The sequence below is a fragment of the Rhinopithecus roxellana genome, chromosome 18, assembly GCF_007565055.1.
Source record: "Rhinopithecus roxellana isolate Shanxi Qingling chromosome 18, ASM756505v1, whole genome shotgun sequence".
Classification (NCBI taxonomy): Eukaryota; Metazoa; Chordata; class Mammalia; order Primates; family Cercopithecidae; genus Rhinopithecus; species Rhinopithecus roxellana.
Genome location: NC_044566.1, coordinates 67,003,157 through 67,023,088, shown reverse-complemented (window position 1 = coordinate 67,023,088; position 19,932 = coordinate 67,003,157). Strand labels below are relative to the sequence as shown.

General features: G+C 42.2%; 1 protein-coding gene and 1 long non-coding RNA gene across 6 annotated transcripts in view; one reads left to right on the top strand and one right to left on the bottom strand.

Moving 5' to 3' along the window:
- The window catches only part of TNFRSF19 (TNF receptor superfamily member 19), a 104,987-nt gene that overhangs the window by 78,243 nt on the left and 6,812 nt on the right, over positions 1-19,932 (bottom strand). For 2 of the 5 annotated variants that reach the window (XM_010379636.2, XM_030922237.1), the window contains exons 1-3: positions 17,437-17,619; positions 6,239-6,341; positions 3,058-3,168 (exon numbers count right to left, since the gene is read on the bottom strand). In XM_010379636.2, the coding sequence (XP_010377938.1) occupies positions 3,058-3,168; positions 6,239-6,307 (180 nt within the window). In that variant the 5' untranslated portion in view covers positions 6,308-6,341; positions 17,437-17,619. Of the gene's footprint in view, positions 1-3,057; positions 3,169-6,238; positions 6,342-17,436; positions 17,620-17,935; positions 18,063-19,932 lie in introns of those variants that run through there. The other 3 variants (XM_010379640.2, XM_030922238.1, XM_030922239.1) reach the window with 2 other exon arrangements.
- The window catches only part of LOC115894579, a 62,492-nt gene continuing 60,275 nt past the window's right edge, over positions 17,716-19,932 (top strand). The window contains exon 1 of the long non-coding RNA XR_004054708.1: positions 17,716-17,816. This is a non-coding gene — a long non-coding RNA (uncharacterized LOC115894579). The remainder of the gene's footprint in view (positions 17,817-19,932) is intronic.

The following is a 19,932-nucleotide window of genomic DNA, read 5'->3' as shown; positions in this document are numbered from 1 at the left end:
GAACTTACAGTTATATAAAATATATATAAATATACATAAATGTTATATATATATATATAACTGTAAGTTCTGGGATACACGTGCAGAACGTGCAGGTTTGTTACATAGGTATACATGTGCCATGGTGGTTTGCTGCGCCCATCAATCCATCATCTACATTAGGTACTTCTCCTAATGCTGTCCCTTCCCTTGTCACCCACCCTGCAACAGGGCCTGGTATGTAATGTTCCCCTCCCTGTGTCCATGTGTTCTCATTGTTTAATGAGAACGGGAATGCTTCCAGCTTTTGCCCATTCACTATGATATTGGCTGTGGGTTTGTCATAAACAGCTCTTACTATTTCCAGATACATTCAATCAATACTTAGTTTATTGAGAGTTTTTAGCATGAAGGGGTGTTGAATTTTATCGTAGGCCTTTTCTGCATCTATTGAGATACTCATGTGGTTTTTGTCATTGGTTCTGTTTATGTGATAGATTACATTTATTGTTTTGCGTGTATTGAACCAGTCTTGCATGCGAGGGATGAAGCTGACTTGATTGTGGTGGATAAGCTTTTTGATGTGCTGCTGGATTCAGTTTGCCAGTATTTTATTGAGGATTTTCACACCGATGTTCATCAGGGATATTGGCCTGAAATTTTCTTTTTTTGTTGTGTCTCTGCCAGGTTTTGATATCAGGATGATGCTGACCTCATAAAATGAGTTAGAGAGGAGTCCCTCCTTTTCTATTGTTTGGAATAGTTTCAGAAGGAATGGTACCAGCTCCTCTTTGTACCTCTGGTAGAATTTGGCTGTGAATCCGTCTGGTCGTGGGTTTTTGTTGTTGGTGGTGGTGGTAGTAGGCTATTAATTACTGCCTCAATTTCAGAACTTGTTCTTGATCTATTCAGCAATTTGACTTCTTCCTGGTTTAGTCTAAGGAGGGTATATGTGTCCAGGAATTTATCAATTTCGTCTAGATTTTCTAGTTTATTTGCATAGAGGTGTTAACAGTATTCTCTGATGGTAGTTTGTATTTCTGTGGGATCAGTGTTGATACCCCCTTTATCATTTTTTTATTGTTTGTATTTGATTCTTTTCTCTTTTCTTATTAGTCCAGCTAGCGATCTATCTAGTTTGTTAATCTTTTCAAAAAACCAGCTGCTGGATTAATTGATTTTTTGAAGGGTTTTTTGTGTCCCTATCTCCTTCAGTTCTGCTCTGATCTTAGTTATTTCTTGTCTTCTGCTAGCTTTTGAATTTGTTTGCTGTTGCCTCTCTAGTTCTTTTCATTGTGATGTTAGGGTGTCCTCTTTAGATCTTTCCCGCTTTCTCCTGTGGGCATGTAGTGCTATACACTTCCTTCTAAACACTGCTTTAGCTGTGTCCCAGAGATTCTGGTACCTTGTGTCTTTGTTCTCATTGGTTTCAAATAACTTATTTATTTCTGCCTTAATTTTGTTATTTACCCAGTAGTCATTCAGGAGCAGGTTGTTCAGTTTCCATGTAGTTGTGCGGCTTTGAGTGAGTTTCTTAATCCTGAGTTCTAATTTGATTGCACTATGGTCTGAGAGACTGTTTGTTATGATTTCCATTCTTTTTTATTTGCTGAGGAGCGTTTTATTTCCAATTATGTGGTCAGTTTTAGAGTAAGTGCAATGGGGTGCTGAGAAGAATGTATATTCTGTTGGTTAGGGGTGGAGAGTTCTGTAGATGTCTGTTAGGTTCAACTGGTCCAGAGCTGGGTTCAAGTCCTAAATATCCTTGTTAATTTTCTCGTTGATCTGTCTAATATTCACAGTGGGGTGTTAAAGTCTCCCACTATTATCGTGTGGGAGTCTAAGTCTCTTTGTGTAGGTCTCTGAGAACCTGCTTTGTAGATCTGGGTGCTCCTGTATTGGGTGCACATATATTTAGGATAGTTAGCCCTTCCCTTCTTGTTGCATTGATCCCTTATACCATTATATAACGCCCTTGTCTTTTTTGATCTTTGCTGGTTTAAAGTCTTTTATCAGAGACTAGGATTGCAAGCCCTGCTTTTTTTTTTTTTTTTGCTTTCCATTTGCTTGGTAAATATTCCTCCATCTCTTTATTTTGAGCCTATGTGTGTCTTTGCACGTGAGATGGATCTCCCGAATACAGCACACCGATGGGTCTTGACTCTTTATCCAATTTGCCAGTCTGTGTCTTTTAACTGGAGTATTTAGCTCATTTATCATTTGTCTCCCTGGCTTCATTCCCCTTTCCAGGGGAGTGAATGGTTCTGTCTTGCTGACATTCCAGATGCCACTAGGGTATGAAAAAAAAACTCCTGCAGGTAGCTCAGGGTCTGCCCAAATGGTCACCCAGTTTTGTGCTTAAAACCAGGGCCCCGGTGGTATAGGCACTTCTCCTGGTCTGTGGGTTGCACAGAACATGGGAAAAGCGTAGTATCTGGGTTGGAGTCCACCGTTCCTCATGGCACAGTCCCTCAAGGCTTCCCTTGGCTAGGGGAAGCAGTTCCTGGATTCCTTGCACTTCCCAGGTGAGGTGACACCCCACCCTGTTTCGGCTCAGCCTCCATGGGCTGCCCCCACTGTTTAACCAGTCCCAATGAGATGAGCTGGGTATCTCAGTTGGAAATGAAGAAATCACCTGCCTTCTGCATTGATCTTGCTGGGAGCTGCAGATCAGAGCTGTTTCTATTCGGCCAGCTTGCTAGCCAGCCCATAAAGCTTTAGTTTTAAATCTTCAATGGAATTTTGGTTGTTATTGATTAATGCAAATAAACCTTTAAAATTGTATTGTTTTAGTGAAATACTACAAATCTTAAATTATATAAAACAATGACATCTGTTGAATTCTGGGTTTGAGAACCTGTTTATCTCAGTAAGACCCATGAATCTAAAGTATTAAAAAGGGAATTGTATGATATTTGGCCAAAGTGACATAATAATCCAATAATTCTGTCATGGTATCCAAAGCTTCATTAATAATTAACTCAAATAATTTAGTTAAGAAGAATGCATTAAAAAAAAGAAGAAGAAGAATGCATTTTACAAACACAGATATACAACTTTGCCATATATCCAATATACCTTAGACAACTCCATGCCTGGCCCGCACTGGCTGCAGGGGACACAATTTCCAGACTGGTCCCTGAATTCTTGTTGTCTGCAGTCTCCTGTTTCACAAGTCACTTTACATGACTGAAAAAAAAAATTTAACAAAATGTTATCTCAAAGTATGTTAAACATATTTTTTTGCAAGAAAGGAACAATATTTTCAATATTAGTCACACAATCACTGAATGTAAACATCAGTTCAGAGTCAATTCAATGTTCACTTTAGGAAGAAAACCCACTTTCTGAATAAGTCAGTGGAACAACTAAATCAATAAGCCAAATTCTTCTCTGTATTCCAGAGAATACTCATTGGTTCTCTAAACAGGGTGTGCCATTTTCTTGGAATTAACTGCTATCCTCCTCAGAAACCCTTCTGGGACCCAAGATACGACACGACTTAGGAGCTGTTCTCTTCTCTAAGAAGATATTTAAAAGCAAAAAACAGTTATGACTTTGTTTGATATATGACCCAAGGTCCTTTTGCTACCAGAAAAAAATCTGAATTAAAAAATTTTTTCATCTGTAAGAAATATAAACATATTCAAGTATAATGAATTAAATAAATTGAATAGATTAGTATAGCCACAAGAACTTTGCAATTATCATTTAGACTTATCTGCCACGCGGTTTTGATGGGGACGTTTCAACCCTTTTCAACTGAACTACATTTCCTTGGAGGCTGTCTTTCAAATAATAATTTCTAACAATCAGGACACCAGTAAAATTCTTGGTGACGATGATAAAGATGGCAGTAGTGGCCCAACTCTCGGGACTCCTCAACATAGAAATACCACTGAAATCTGAGCTTATGCCTTTACCGATTACCAGTGAGCCACTGCCTAGGACCTAACAGTATACTTTGGTTCACAGCACAGGACTTAGAGGGAACATTTATACTTAGGCAAAAACAAAGGTTATTTGTCATTTTCCAAAATATAGCTTTTCTCTCTTATTTTCTCTGAAAACAAGTTATCCTTGTATGATATCATCCTAGCAAAGTATGTTATCTGCTTAACAGACAGTATTTAATAAATTATGTTGGTATTACCAACATCACAGAATTGGTGAAGACATTTGGTCCAATCTCTTATTTTAAGCAAGATGCCCTGAATAGTGCTACTGACGCGGTTCTGTTTTCCTTAATGGAAGCTGGAAATCTTAGGAGGAACTGGGGGAACAGACACTGCTGTTCTGTCCAATGCTTACCACACAGTTGAGCACAGGACATTCTGATGCATATAATTCTGTACAAACCTCCTCCACCTTGAAGCAGGAATATCGTGAAGTTATTTAACAACCTCTTTAAGGTCAAAGGTTTAATATCTAGGGCAAGCAGGAGGAAGAATTCAAGGTGAGATTTGAGACTAGAAAATTCTTTGAGGCGTCGAGGCACGGTGGCTCACGCCTATAATCCCAGCACCTTGGGAGGCCAAGGTGGGCGGATCACGAGGTCAAGAGATTGAGACCATCCTGGCTAACATGGCGAAACCTTGTCTCTACTAAAAATACAAAAATTAGCTAGGTGCGGTGGTGCGCACCTGTAGTCCCAGCTACTTGGGAAGGCTGAGGCAGGAGAATCACTTGAACCCGGGAAGTGGAGGTTGCAGTGAGCCAAGATCGCACCACTGCACTCCAGCCTGGTGACAAAGTGAGACTCCGTCTCAAAAAAAAAAAAAAAAGAAAGAAAGAAAGAAACTTTTGTAAGGCTGTGAAGACTCTTGCCTCAACTCCTCCTCAACTCCCAATCTTGGAGGAGTTTACTTATTTATACGGCATAGGAGCTTCCCTTCCACCACAAAGAGACTGTAAAGAGAAATAAATTACACAACCTTCCTCTTAGACCATTATTCAATGTTTAAGAGCCTCCAGTTACAAAAGGGAAGCTCTCCTACATTCACCTGAGTCCCACTTTGTCTTTATTTTTTATTTTTATTTATCTCTTTATTTATTTCTGAGACGCAGTCTCGCTCTGTCGCCCAGGCTAGAGTGCTGTGGTGTGATCTCAGCTCACTGCAACCTCCGCCTCTCACGTTCAAGCGATTCTCCTACCTCAGCCTCCCAAGTAGCTGGGATTACAGGTGCGCACCACCATGCCCAGTTAATTTTTGTATTTTTAGTAAAGATGGGGGTCTCACCATGTTGACCAAGCTGGTATTGAACTCCACACCTCAAATGATCCACCTGCCTCAGCCTCCCAAAGTGCTGGGATTGCAAGCACGAGCCACAGCATCCAGCTTAACTTTGTCTTTCAAGAAAACTTTGCATATTGTCTTCAGTGTAAATCTTTCTTTATATATCTGTAGATCATTATTTTATCTCTAGATTCAGTACATTTTGTTCTTTTGAACACCTTCATAAATCTTCTGTCAAACTTTCAAACATTAAAATTTTCCATCTGTTTTTCATGCTTTTTGGAACCAAGAAGAATATAAACAACTATATAAAATAACTTCTAAAAACCTATTCTAATTTATTCATAAACTGTGTAGGTCATGGGCTCCAAATTAGATTTTATGGTCTTTTAGCTTCTGGCCTACGTTACAAGAGACATATGCCTATAAAGGCAAAATAGTATCATTGTCATAGTGCCACAAGTAACACTGCAATTTTATGACTTCACCTACACTTAAGTAAGATAATTTCAACAATTGTTACAAACATCATGAATAAGCAGCAATCTTTCACTTATTAATTACATGCAAAAATAATAAAATGCCATTTGAAAGAGATAAAACCATAATATTGGACCAGAAATAGAAAATTATCTTGGGCCAGGTGTGGTGGCTCACGCCTGTAATCCCAGCACTTCGGGAGGCCGAAGCAGGCAGATCACCTGAGGTCAGGAATTCAAGATCAGCCGGGACAACATGGTGAAACCCCATCTCTACTAAAAACACAAAAATTAGCTGGGAGTGGTAGCAGGTGTCTGTAATCCCAGTGACTCGGGAGCCTGAAGCAGGAGAACTGCTTGAACCTGGGAGGCAGAGGTTACAGTGAGCCAAGATTACACCACTGCACTCCAGCCTGGGCAAAAGGGCAAGACGCTGTCTCAAAAAATAAATAAATAAATAAAATGATTTTGGTACTGCTACTACTTATTCGTACATGAATTCTTTCACCACATTTTTATTAAAGAAAAAAAGAGTTTACTTACCAAATAGCCTAGTAATACTAAAAGAGTGAAAAACGTTTTCTCTTGTTCTAGTAGCACCTTTAAAGCCATCGTTCTTATCAAATGTATTTATTGCTGGAGAGTTCTAAATAAAAGATAGAAAGGAAGATGCAGTTGATATGAAAAACATCAGTGACTGTGCTCTGTTTATTATATAATATTTACCACTTACTATATAGACTAGGTAATAAATATTATTTGTGTTTTAAAAGAAACCACCTTTAAAAAAGAAAAAAGACAAAGAATATGTAATTCTTTTATAATTCATATTATGAGAATTGAAGCTCTGTTTACCAATACATATATTCAAAACTCTTACAGGCTCTGAGTTTCCAGGCTACACCTGCCTTTATTGATATTTTCTACCCATGTCTTTACAGCGGCCAATCTACTTCACTCAGCATGAAATTCTATTCAAATAGTGACTATGTAAACCTCCCATTTATATGGGTTTAGACAATGCCAACAGGGTAATGATAGTGATAAAATAACAACCCTTACTAGGGCACTATGTGCCAGGTACTATTTTCAGCATGCTAACTCACTTAATCCTCACAACTACTCTAGAAGGTAGATCCTGTCAGCATTCCCATTTTAGCGATGGGGAAACGGACTCAGAGAGGGCTAAGTAACCTGCCCAAGGTCACACTGCTAGTAAGCGGCACAGCTGGATGCAAACCCGGATGGAGCATCCATTTCTACATCTACTGTGTCACATATGCCCTGACAGACAATGTGTTATTAAATGAAGACACTAGGTTTGTATCTTGACAACTTTGTCTTCACTAAGAGGCAGACAGATAACATTTCACATTTGTGAATTCTTTCCCAAACCAGTACAGTGCAAAGTATGTACGGCAGAAAACTCAGCATTCATCTTAAAACATCTAAAAGCCATTTACGAGTAATGAAATCACAGGCACTAACCCAACATTTCAATACAAGATAAACCAAACCTCTTTATCTTTACCAGGAATGATCTAAAATGTAGAACCAAATCTGGCTGTTTTTTACAGATCCACATATGTCCACAGAAGAGATCAAAAAGAAAAAGCGAAGCCTCATCTGGCTGCTCCATCAGGTAGAGAAACAGCGGTTCTGTTTCCTTTCAAGTTGAAGTTTCCAAAACTAACAGATCCCAAGTGGATCATCTGACTTAGAAAGAAATCAGAGCACAGAACCAGAACCACGGGCAAAGAGCTCAAGAAAAACAGCAACGACAACAACAAAGGAGGCAGAGGGGGCAGAGCTGCGGGCTGAGCAGCTACCGGGGTGAGCTGAGGGGTACCCTGGAGTGGCTGAACCCAGAAGAACCACGTCCAGTGCCTGGGCAGGTCCCATTGCCAGGAAATGAAAAATCATTTACCTTTGTTGAGTGAATGACCCATTTGAAGTGAATTCAAACAGCTTTTTTCATTTTTCCAGCTACTTGGTCGTAACTTTTTTCCCCGCTAGCATATCTCAAAATCATCCAGCAATTACCCAACCATGCAACTTACTGCTTGTGTAGACACAGCGTTAGGGTGAGAAGATAAAAATCACATTCTTTGAAGTGCATGCTTCAGGTTATTTGTTTTATGATACGATCTTAAATTTTTAAAAATGTATTCAGTTTTAAAAGTAAAAAATGTGTAATTTAGGTGGAATTAAAATTAATAAGAAACAACAGGGATAATGCCAAAGTATTTACACAAAATATGAGACAAAGAGATTGACAAGTCAGTCAGCACATACCATATTCGAGCGATTAGTTTGGATAGAATCGTCTGGTGGGATGCTACACTAACTACTGAAAAAGACAGACAAATCGTGAAGCACTTCTTAACATTGTCACTTTGATGCCACCCATTCATAAGGAGACAAAAATAGAACCCATCTCACAGGGGCGTTGTGAGGACTAACTGGGCTAATACAAAGTGCCGAGCCCGGCGCCTGGAGCAGTTGCTGATGCTGTTACCGCTGCTGTTGTTATTGAGACCACCACTTATGAACTGTGCAACCGGGGATAAGTTCCTTAACCCTGAGTCTCAGTTTCCTCATCTCTAAATGGGGCAGACTGATAGAACCTACCTCCTGAATTGCTGTGAGGAATTAGTTTAACAGCTGTAAAGCACTTTCAGGAGAATTAGCTGATATAAACTGTTTCTGGTACACGATAAGTGCCATAAAGTGTTAGCAACTATCATTGTCCTTCATGTTAATGACATTATTATGGAGGATCAAACGATCTGTTAGCATGTGACAGTCCTTGAAGACTGTAATCCATCGGACAAGAGGAGGCATCTAGGCGGCCACAGTAAAGTGGCAGCAGCGTTTTAGCTCGCGGGACCCAGGAGCCTGCAGAAGGCATCTGAAGACTAAGAATCCACCAAAAGTCTGAACCAAGCATTTATAATGTTGAGTACTGTGCTAATGCTTTAAAAAAGCATAGCTTCGGTGGCTCACGCCTGTCATCCCAGCACTTTGGGAGGCTGAGGTGGGTGGATCACGAGGTCAGGAGATCGAGACCATCCTGGCTAACACAGTGAAACCTCGTCTCTACTAAAAATACAAAAAATTAGCCGGGTGTAGTGGCGGGCGCCTGTAGTCCCAGCTACCCGGGAGGCTGAGGCAGGAGAATGGTGGGAACCCGGGAGGCGGAGCTTGCAGTGAGCTGAGATCCGGCCACTGCACTCCAACCTGGGTGACAGAGCAAGACTCCGTCTCAAAATAAATAAATAAATAAAATAAAGCATAGCTTTTTTAAGCTTTCTACCACACTCTAAAGTAGACATTTATCCCCTATGATGGAAGAGAAAACTGAAGGTCAAAGGAAACAAATACTAGAACCAGTAGAAATCAAATCCAGTTCATGCCTGCTAACTCCACAACAGGGCTCCTCAGCATCCCGCCATGCTGACCTAGGCTTGTGTCCTGACCCATCACCAGCATCCAATGCCTCCTGCCATTCGGGACAGCAGGGCTACCTCAACAAAACTGATGAGAGACACATAATGCAATAACACATTTAATCACGTACTTATTTATTCAACAAACGTTGGTTAAACGGTTGTTAGGTGCCTGAAAGGAGGCAGGACTACTCTAGAAGACACTACAACTTGTTCCTTCAAGGGAACTCGCGGCTTGGCCAAGGTAGTGATCTCCAAAACACCTTTTGACATAGCCTGGCCTAGGAGTATTTTAGAAATAAACAATTTAGCTGGTGGACGGTTATAAGTGTGACCTTGAATTTCCTGAAGTGGAATGAAATTCTTTGGCATTCATAAACAGAAGGAAAATTTCATGAAATAGCTTAAGCGTTTAAGTAATAATATTTAAAATAAAAATAAGGCAATCAAAAGGTTATTTATTAAAACTATTTTTAAATTCTGGACATCCAGGGTCTGGCCCAAAGACAGAAAAATGCTTTTATATGCTTCAGTGTTCTATTTATTTGGGGATGATTTAGCAAGCACAAGCCCTACAAATGACTGAGATTATGTACCATGGGTCTGGCTGCTGGGGTTTTTATAGTTTGCCAAAACCTCCAGTCTCCACAGCATCTGTAACAGTCTAGCATGAATTTCTTGGAGGACATGTGCAGAGAAACTGGCCTCACATAAGCACTAGGGAGACTAAGGATGCCTGGTTTACTGTATTCCATGAGCGTGAAATGGCGGCCTCACTATCTGCTATTCAACGACAATATGCAGCTTGACAGTATCCGGAGCATGCAAAGAAGAGACACGAACCCCAAGTGCAGAGCAGGGAAACATGCTGTTCAGCTGCACACAGAGTGGCTGCTGCTCAAAGCTGCTCAGCCTGCTCGTTTGAGTGAATGGTAACTAACACGGATGTGTCCTAACTGGCCTCCCTCTAAGATAAATCCAATAAGTGTAACAATGCACACCTCTTGTGCCTTCTTGTCCAAAATCATGAACACCTGTGCTGGTGTGTCACCACGCAGAGACAGGGGAGCACTGCTGGGGAGGAGCAGCTCCGGGCTTCATCTCTGATTGGCTGGGTGGACCCCTGGATCTCCAACCACAGTGACTGCTTCCACCAGCAGATCCCTCAACTGTCCCGTCCTCTACAATGCCTGCCCCCAGCCTGTCACAGGTCTTCTGGAATTCCCTTAAATCTGCATCAGCATCTCTTTTTTCTGCTTCCACAGCACACTGGACTTCCACTCACTGCATAATTACCTGGTTACTTCTCTTTCTAGCCTTGTTGCTGCACCTGGTCAGCATTTATTTTCTTTAGTCACTGCAACACTTAATCTTTAACATTTGCTTTCAATAATAAAAATGAAGAATGTTCTTGAAAAATTAGACAATCTGACAGCCTTGAGTCCCACATCAAGGTAACATGAGCCAGAGCTAACGATTAGTTGTCCCTTACATGGAAGGACATTTCTTTAGTGCACTAGTCTCCACCACTCCCCATGGTCACACTGGACTCCCTTCCCTCATTTTATCACCAACCCAGGAACTGGAGTTGACCTCCAATCAAATAAGGTTTGAGGGCTTAATGACAAAAGCTGTGATTTCACCACAGAACTGTAACTCACAATATGTGCCCAGTACATGCTAAGTGAAGAAAGGAATTCATTCATTAGGGATCACAGTTTACTTCTCAGAGTTCTAAGGGACAAAATAATATATGTGAAAAATCTGAGCAAATATAACCTGAGGTTGAAATGCAAGTCACTGTGATAGAACAATCCAGGGCAGAACCCCATTTCTCGAAGGTAGTGCTCTAATATAGACAAGAATCACTAAGGAGGAAGAATGGTGATAATCAGAAAGAAAATTATCTTACAATCAGTAACCTTTCTGAGAATCATCTGTATTTCTGATGGTGTAAATGACAAAAACATACGTGCTTTGTAATAATTCTAATAATCTGGATACTCTTTTTTTCAGAATAAATTAATTAATTTTCTTTTTTTCCTATCTCTTAAAAGCTATTTATTATGCAACAGATACAGTGCATGCAATTGGTAACAGTTTTCATCTAAAAAACTGTATTCACACTATGTAATGAAACTATAGTCAAGTCATACGCTTCTTCTAATATGTAATAAGATGAAACATTTTTAAAATGTCAACATTAAACTGGCAGTTTTACAATTTATAAACCAGCACTGAAATAAAGTCAATGCTATAAATACAGCCTTTGACATTTTAATGGCACAACATAATCACAAATGACTTAGAAATACTGCCAGTCCCACAGGCAAAGAGAATAAAACATTAATTAGAAATTTAGAGTAGTGCTATTTCCAAACAAAACAATAACCCCCAGCTTCTAGCTATTCTCTATCTTAGCCTTCAACCTCACTATATTCTGAAAATCATTCTTCTTACATAATAGATTTGGCAGACCTCTTTGTAGCCTAGGAACTTACAAAGGTGTGCTGTGATAAGAAGATGCATATTGTTATTGGCTGGGAAATGAGAACAGTTTCTCTTTTTCAAATTATAAAGTATTTTCTACTAAAAACCCTAAAAGCTTAAAAATTTTCTGCTGCCAAATACAGTATCTCCAACTCTCCCAAAGTTCAAAACAGTAGGGGCCTCTATTAGGCTCCTAATTTTTTTTTTTTTAAATAAAACTTAATCTAGATCCAGCAATCCCACTGCTGGGTATCTACCCGGGGAAAATAATTCATTATACGAAAAAGATACTTGCACACCCAAGTTTATAGCAGCACAATTCATAGCTGCAAAAATATGTAACCAGCCCAAATGCCCATCAATCAATGAGTGGCTAAAAAAAACTGTGGTGTGTATATGTGTGTGTGTGTGTGTGTGTATATATATATATGACGGGATGCTACTCGTTCATAAAAAGGAATGAATTAATGGCATTCACAGCAACCTGGATGGGACTGGAGATTATTATTCAAAGTGAAGTAACTCAGGAATGGAAAACCAAACATCATATGTTCTTACTCAAAAGTGGGAGTAAGCTATGAGGATGCAAAGGCATAAAAATGATACAATGGACTTTGGGGACTTGGGGGGAAAGGGTGGAGGGGGATGAGGGATAAAAGGCTACAAATTGGGTTCAGCATATACTGCCCGGGTGATGGGTGTACCAAAATCTCACAAATCACTGCTAAAGAACTTACTCATGTAACCAAATACCACCTGTTCCCCAAAACCCTAAGGATATAAAGAAAAAACAAATAAATAAAAATAAAATCAACAACAAAAAATAACCCAATGTAGGGTTTTCTGAGACTAATTCTTTTTATTTCTCTAAGTTGTATATTTTATCATCTTTGCATTAGGAAAATCACTGTCAGAATTCTCAAAATGTTGTCAACAAGCATATTGTAACTAATGTGCTTTTCCCAAAATTCATGAATGTTTCTCTACCCTAAAATACAAATGGAACAATGGTAGCATCAGAGACTAAGGGGACCTCAAACATCTACACAGTTTTTCTTACAAGAATCGTGCATACCCATCTCTCAAACACAGCTGTTTAAATTTTTATTTTAGAAGGAAATCTGGATAGATTCCAAAACCACTCTTTACACCATCTGTAATGTTCTTCTGCAGTGTTAAGTAGCCCCTATTATTTCCCAGTTTCCCCATATGTGACCAATCCAAGCTGACCAAAGAGCTGCTAAATAACATTCAGTCTTTAGATACACAAGTTCCTTTGTCTTCTGTAATTGCTGAAGGGTAGTTGTTCTCTTTTTAAAATCCAGGTTTTAAAACTTTCGTTTAAAAAAAGTACATATCATGTGACATGTGGACTAGAAGATAACCCAATATTATTTAAACATCTTACTTTTAAATGTAAACATTTTAGGCACATAAAATAGCAAGAGCTCACTACTCAACCACAAAATCATGAAAAAAAAAAATTCTGTTCGTACCCACTTTAATTTTATTTTTCTTCACCTAGAGGGCTACTTTATCATTTTTTTTTTTTTTTGGTCCAACATTTTTAGCCATTGGAGTGATGAAATTAAATCCACAATGAACTATGATGGCCCACTTATTTGAATGTCTAAAATACAACATCTGGTCACACCATTGTTGGTGAAGATTTGGAGCATTCGAACTCTCATACACTGTTACTAGAAACGAAAGTGTAACAACCACTTTGGAAAACCATTTGGACATTTCTTAAAATGTTAAGCACACACCTTTAATATTACCTAGACATTCTTCTCCCAATATTTTGGAAAGTAAACTTTCGTACAAAAAGTTGCACATGAATGTGCATAGCAGTTTTATATATAATAGCTAACAACTGAAAACAACCATGTGTCCATAAACAAGTCAAGAAATAAGTTATGGTGCATGCAATGGAACACCAGTCAGCAATAAAAATTATTTATTTTTTGATACCTGTAATAATATGGATGAATCTCAAAATAATTATTGTGAGTGAAAGAAGCCGGACCCCTCCTCCCAAAATGACATACTATACGATTACATGTATATGAAATTCTAGAAAATGCAAACTGGGCCGGGCGCGGTGGCTCAAGCCTGTAATCCCAGCACTTTGGGAGGCCGAGACAGGCGGATCACGAGGTCAGGAGATCGAGACCATCCTGGCTAACATGGTGAAACCCCGTCTCTACTAAAAAATACAAAAAAAAAAAACTAGCCAGGCGACGTGGCGGGCGCCTGTAGTCCCAGCTACTCGGGAGGCTGAGGCAGGAGAATGGCGTAAACCCGGGAGGCAGAGTTTGCAGTGAGCTGAGATCCAGCCACTGCACTCCAGACTGGATGGCAGAGTGAGACTCCGTCTCAAAAAAAAAAAAAAAAAAAAGAAAATGCAAACTGATGCATAATGACAAAGCAGATCAGAGGTTGTCAGGGGTGTGAAGAGGGCAAGACAACATGGAAGAAAGGGATTACAACGAGCTGTAAGGAAACTTTTGGGTGTGTTTTATGTGTTCACCATCAGGATTGTGTTGGCAGTTTCACCGTATGTCAAAGCTTACCTAATTATAAATTTATGCCACTTACTATATGTCAATCAATCTCACTAAGGGTGTTAGTTTTGTTGAATTTCAGTTGACATGTAATAATTGTAATATTTATCAGAGACAGTGATATTTTAATATATGTATACAATGTGTAATGATCAAATCGGGGTAATTCACATATGCATCATCTCAAATCTTTATTTTATTTATTTATTTATTTGAGACGGAGTCTGGCACTGTCGCCCAGGCTGGAGTGCAGTAGCGCGATCTCGGTTCACTGCAAGCTCCACCTCCCAGGTTCACGCCATTCTCCTGCCTCAGCCTCCTGAGTAGCTGGGACTACAGGCGCCCGCCACCATGCCCAGCTAATTTTTTTGTATTTTTAGTAGAGATGGTGTTTCGCCATGTTAGCCAGGATGGTCTCGATCTCCTGACCTCGTGATCCACCTGCCTCAGCCTCCCAAAGTGCTGGGATTACAGACGTGAGCCACCGCACCAGGCATCAAATCTTTATTTTTTCTTTATGTTGGGAACATTCAAAATCCTCTTCCAGATTTTTGAAAATACACAACAACTTGTTAACTATATTCACCCGACAATGCTACAGAACACTAGAATTATTCCTTCTATCTAGCTGTAATTTTGTATCCATTAACGAACCTGTCCCTATCCATTCCTCTCCTCTCCACTAGAAGGCTACTTTTAAAAGCCTGTGAATACTTAACAATCAGCTGCCACAAGACAAATACATTTAACTGTTCCCTGGCTCTCTTATCGCACAGGCAGCTGTCAATGTATTTACTGGGAGTGTGTTTTATTCAAGTGGGCATTCGTATTCAATCTGTAGTCAACACAAATAGAATATGTTGGCCTTTTCCAGACTTTTTAATGTTTGACTTTAAATATTGATTCATCAGTTTTAAAAGGGCTTTGGCTTTTTTCACGTACTAAAGATGCCTGCAGTTTCTGTTTGAATCGTGTTAATTTTTGAGGGGTAGAATTGGCCACAGGGGATTGAATTCAGCACAGGTTCAGAGGTTGCAATAGGTAAAAAATGAGACTCAAATTCTTTTTATGTTAGCTGAATTCCTCACTTATGTTTAAAAAGTCCCCAACATGCCCTAAATTCATATAACAGAACTATAACTAGGAAATTAAAGACAGCATGTGACATTACATGTCGCAATCAATTTTCCATTATAAAATATATGTAAAAAGCCTATTATCATCTGAAGTTAAAAAGAAGTTCTGTTCCTTTAAAAAAAAATCTCTTTTACAGCTACTTTTACATGTGAGTAATGTTCCTTATTCAGTCTTCTGGATAGAAAAGGCACATCAACAGCCAGGCGCGGTGGCTCACGCCTGTAATCCTAGCACTTGGGGAGGCCAAGGCGGGCGGATCACAAGGTCAGGAGATCGAGACCATCCTGGCTAACACGGTGAAACCCCGTCTCTACTACAAACACAAAAAAATTAGCCGGGTGTGGTGGCGGGCGCCTGAAGTCCCAGCTACTCAGGAGGCTGAGGCAGGAGAATGGCGGGAACCCGGGAGGAAGAGCTTGCAGTGAGCCAAGATCGTGCCACTGCGCTCCAGCCTGGGCGACAGAGCGAGACAGCGTCTCAAAACAAAAAAAGAAAACAAAAGAAAAGGCACATAGACATTGCAATTTCAAGTGCATAAGGCTCTTCATGTGTCCATAACTGCATATTCAAGATCCAGCCTGGACTCAAGTTGTAAGACACACTCCGGCCAAAGAAACACATAACTTTCATGATTGTTCTGAAAATACTAACACCACCTCTCAGAGTTAGCACTTCTTGGAAAAAAGTTTCCTAAAGTCAATAAAGCCATGTGGCTTTGGTAATAAAGTAGGTGTGGTAAGACATAGATTAAAAAGTAAAGAACTTAACAGAGCTCATGATAATGCTTCATGCATTGATGCCAAGGCTATATTTTCCAAATGAAAATGCATTTCTATGTTTTGTTTTACTTTCAGAACAATATGACAAATGTTATGCAAAGAAGCTTTCTTTTTAAGTACTCACATCTCTGTGAATGTCAAAAATTGTCTTCCACACTAGGACTCAATCAATTCTCACCCCTCCAGTTCTATACCTTTCAATTAGATAATAAGCACTGCCTGGAACTTTTAAGACTACATGAAAGGAGTGTTGGCAAAAACGCCTAAGGTGAAACTGCACCACAGAAAACTTACTGAGTAAATCCTGAAGTAGCGCAGTGTAATCCTCCCTTCTGCATCTAAGTATCTGAGCATGAAATGACAACACTAAAAAACATCTTTTGCATGAGGCATGTTTAACAATAACTGTTTCCTGTTTACATAAAGAAACTGTTTTGTTTTGTAGTCAAAGAAACTGTCATTGGAGTAAAAACTACATCTTCATGCATATCTTGGGTTAAACTGTTTTAGTTAAAAGAAACACTGAACAATGGTGATGGTTTTGTATGCAAATTGAGTCCTTTATTAAAATGCAAAAAAATGACACGGATTTCTTGCAGTCGTGAACGGAGACTGGATGACTAGTGCACTACCATCAAAACAGATCACAGAATTTTGATCCGCCAAACTTGATCTCCAGGAGTATATTCGCCAAATTTCTGTTCCATGAGATGGCATTAGAACACAGACACGCATTGGAAGAGCTGGCTTTCTCACTCTGTACATCTCTCACAGGATCTACTCATCAATGTACTGATAATTCCTGCTGAACTCTAAGAACTCTTCCCCACAGAAGGAATGTACCCTGGGCCGTTCACAGACAACGCTCTCCCGCCGCCCGCGCCGGCCCGGGATGCGGCCCCGAGACTCCTGCAGCCGCGCGCTGGCTCAGGGACCTCCGCAGGACGCAGGCGGGCGCCGGGGCCGGGTCGAACTGGGGTAGAGTGACAGGCTCCCAGTCGTGAGCCTCACAAGCAGATCTATTTACAATATCCCGGAGAGGAGTCCAGGTCGCGTCGCTCGCACCGCCCGCGGGGATCCGGGGTGAATTCACACTCTCCCTCCCGCCGCCTCGCCGCCTGTCACGGCCCCGGGACCCGGTCAGCCCCTCCGGGGTTCCCTTCGCCGCGCAGTACTCCCCCCGTAAGCATCCCTCGCCTGTGCTCCTCCCTCCCTCGGGCAGCCGCCTCCTTTCCCGGCTCCCACCCAGCGGGGATCCAGCAGGGCGAGGGCTGAAGACCTCGCAGGACGCCGCGCGCCCGGCACAGCGAAGCACCTACCTTCCCAGCCACCTGGGAGGCTGCAGGTCCGGGCCGCAGCCCGAGGCTCAGGGGCGCGCGGAACCGTTCTGGTTAAGGCGCAGGGCGCCGGGCTGCTTGGGGGTCCAGCCCAGCGTGCACGCCGTGCACCTCCCCGCGCCGGGCTCCGCGCTCTCCCGTAGCCCGGCAACGGCCGCCACCCCGGAGCCCCGCCCACCAGGAGCCCCGCCCAAGGCACCGCCCACCAGGGCCCCGCCCTCACCGAGGCTCCGCCCCCGTCCAGAGCCCCGCCCCCAGGCTCTTCGCTGTGCCTCCGCCCAGCCCCCACGGCGTCCGCTGGGCCAGCTCTGCAGTCGGGGTCTTTTGAAGCCCCCATCCCGCGGCTGCTGGAGCGGATGAGTGTGAGTCTGACTGGGGGCTTGGGGATGGGGCGCGGAGACCGCCAAGAACATGGCTGTGTTGGGAGACTTTCCTTCAGAGCAGAGAGGGAAGCTTCCTTTCCGCCCGGGGTGTTCCCCACCTTTCAGCCTTTCCCGCGTGGGTCCGCATCCCACCCCGAGGGGATACAGCGGCCAGGTCTGCGCTGCTGCGCCTGAGATCAGGTCGGCCGAGGTCGCAGACCTCGGGTCCCCAGCCGGCAGGGACTCGCCGGGGGCGTGTTCCCACGGACGCCTCCCAGGGAAGTCCGGGGAAGCCCGAGTTCGCCTCCTGCAGGCCTGGAGGCGCTCGGCCCGAGACGGCCGCACCCTCGCAGCGGAAGGGCGTCTGCACAGCAGCTGCAGCTCCAGCGCGTGCGAGGCGCGGCCAGGGCCAGGGGCTCGCTGGGCAGTTTTGCTGAAAGGGTTAAGAGAATCACGTCTGTAACAAAATACTTTTCCATCAGTAGAATGCTATAAACGTGCAAGCAGTATTGTTCTGTGCGTTCACCCAAGATAACGGTGCATGACTTTGGTACCGAGGCATCCACCGTTTCTCACGTGCTGGTTTTGACTTCCCGACTCAACTGCACTGTTTGGATGGAGCCAAGTCCCTGTTTCTTTTCTATACCCCAAGGCCCATTGGAGCCCTACCATCAATATTTGTTGAATGAATGAGTGAATAGGTTGTTGTATTTAATTGCCCAAAAGCACAGCTTGTGACCCCAGGCTTCCAACAGGTAGCACTACACTAGGTACTTGTGAACAATGTTAAAAATATTATTCCCGATGTCGCACCTTGATAGACGTTGTATATTTCAAATCTAACACATCCAGAATGCAGACCACAATAACGACTTATTGGTAAATGATTTCCAAATGATGTACATTATCTTATTTGAACCTCAAGGCAATTGTGTGCTTCCCTGTCCCATCTCCCAGCGGCTACCTGGTCAGATTCCAGCCCTCGGTGCACATCACTACCATAGTCATTCCCACATCCCGCTGAACCTGAAAAGTCACTTCTTTATCTGTGTTTCCTTCCCCAACTAGACCTGGATCTCCCGAGGGCATATCCTAATTCCTTGATATCCCAGGGCCTAGCACACGATGGATACTCAGCACATCTAAGCGGAGTTACTGCATCTTCCTTTGCAAGGTCTTACGCAGTCCGCCATCGTCCTCTCTGTCTTGGTGCCCACCACCTCCACCACCATGCAGGCCCTCCCCACCCCTCACTACAGCACTGCCTCAGCCATCAACCCTGCCTCCCTCCTTTCATCACTGCCACCGTCTGGCTCAAGAGTCACAGGAAGTTCCTCATTGTAAAGAATGGATTCTGCGCTCCTTAGATTAGTATTCCGAGATGTCCAGGTGAGGCCCCACACCTATTTCCAGACTTGCCTCGCCTCTGGAGCAGGCTTTATAAACCGTGCCACGTGGACCTTCCTTTGCTCTCTACTTCCTCTTCGTGCTCTCCCATCTTACCTCTAAGCTTTACCTACTTGCCTTTCTCCTGTTTCAGGACCTCGCTCAAAAGCCACGGTTCTCACGAGTTTTCCCTCAATTCTGAGCCTATTTATTTCCTTGCTCCAAGGTTTGTGGCAGTTTAGCACTTGCCCATTGTGTCCTGTGTCATAAGATTCTGTGTACTAACTTTCTTCTTCAAGGAGTTAAATGCACTTTAAGAGAAGGGGCATATTTTGTTCTGATTTGCATCTCTGACAGTATCAGTCATTCAGATAAATGTTCAACCAATGCTTTCTGAGTGGAATTGAATCTACCAGCTCAGGAACTACCTTCTCTGACTTCAACCAAATGTTCTTCTTCTCTCTGACCTCCTTTTGTCCTTAGAGACAGTAACACATTACTGAGTTCATTAGTTCTTGAATCATTTCATGTGTTTTGACAGATCTTCCCAGTTAGCCTGTTAGCTCATAATAGAGAGAGAACCTGTTGTTAGCCTGCATGGGCTTGGGATCTGACAATCTGGTCCCAATGCCAACCTGTTCATTCACTAGTTGCATAACTTTGGAAAAGTTATGCAACCTCTCTAAGCTTCTGGTTCTCCATCTGTAAAATGAGTTGCTTCATTGATGGT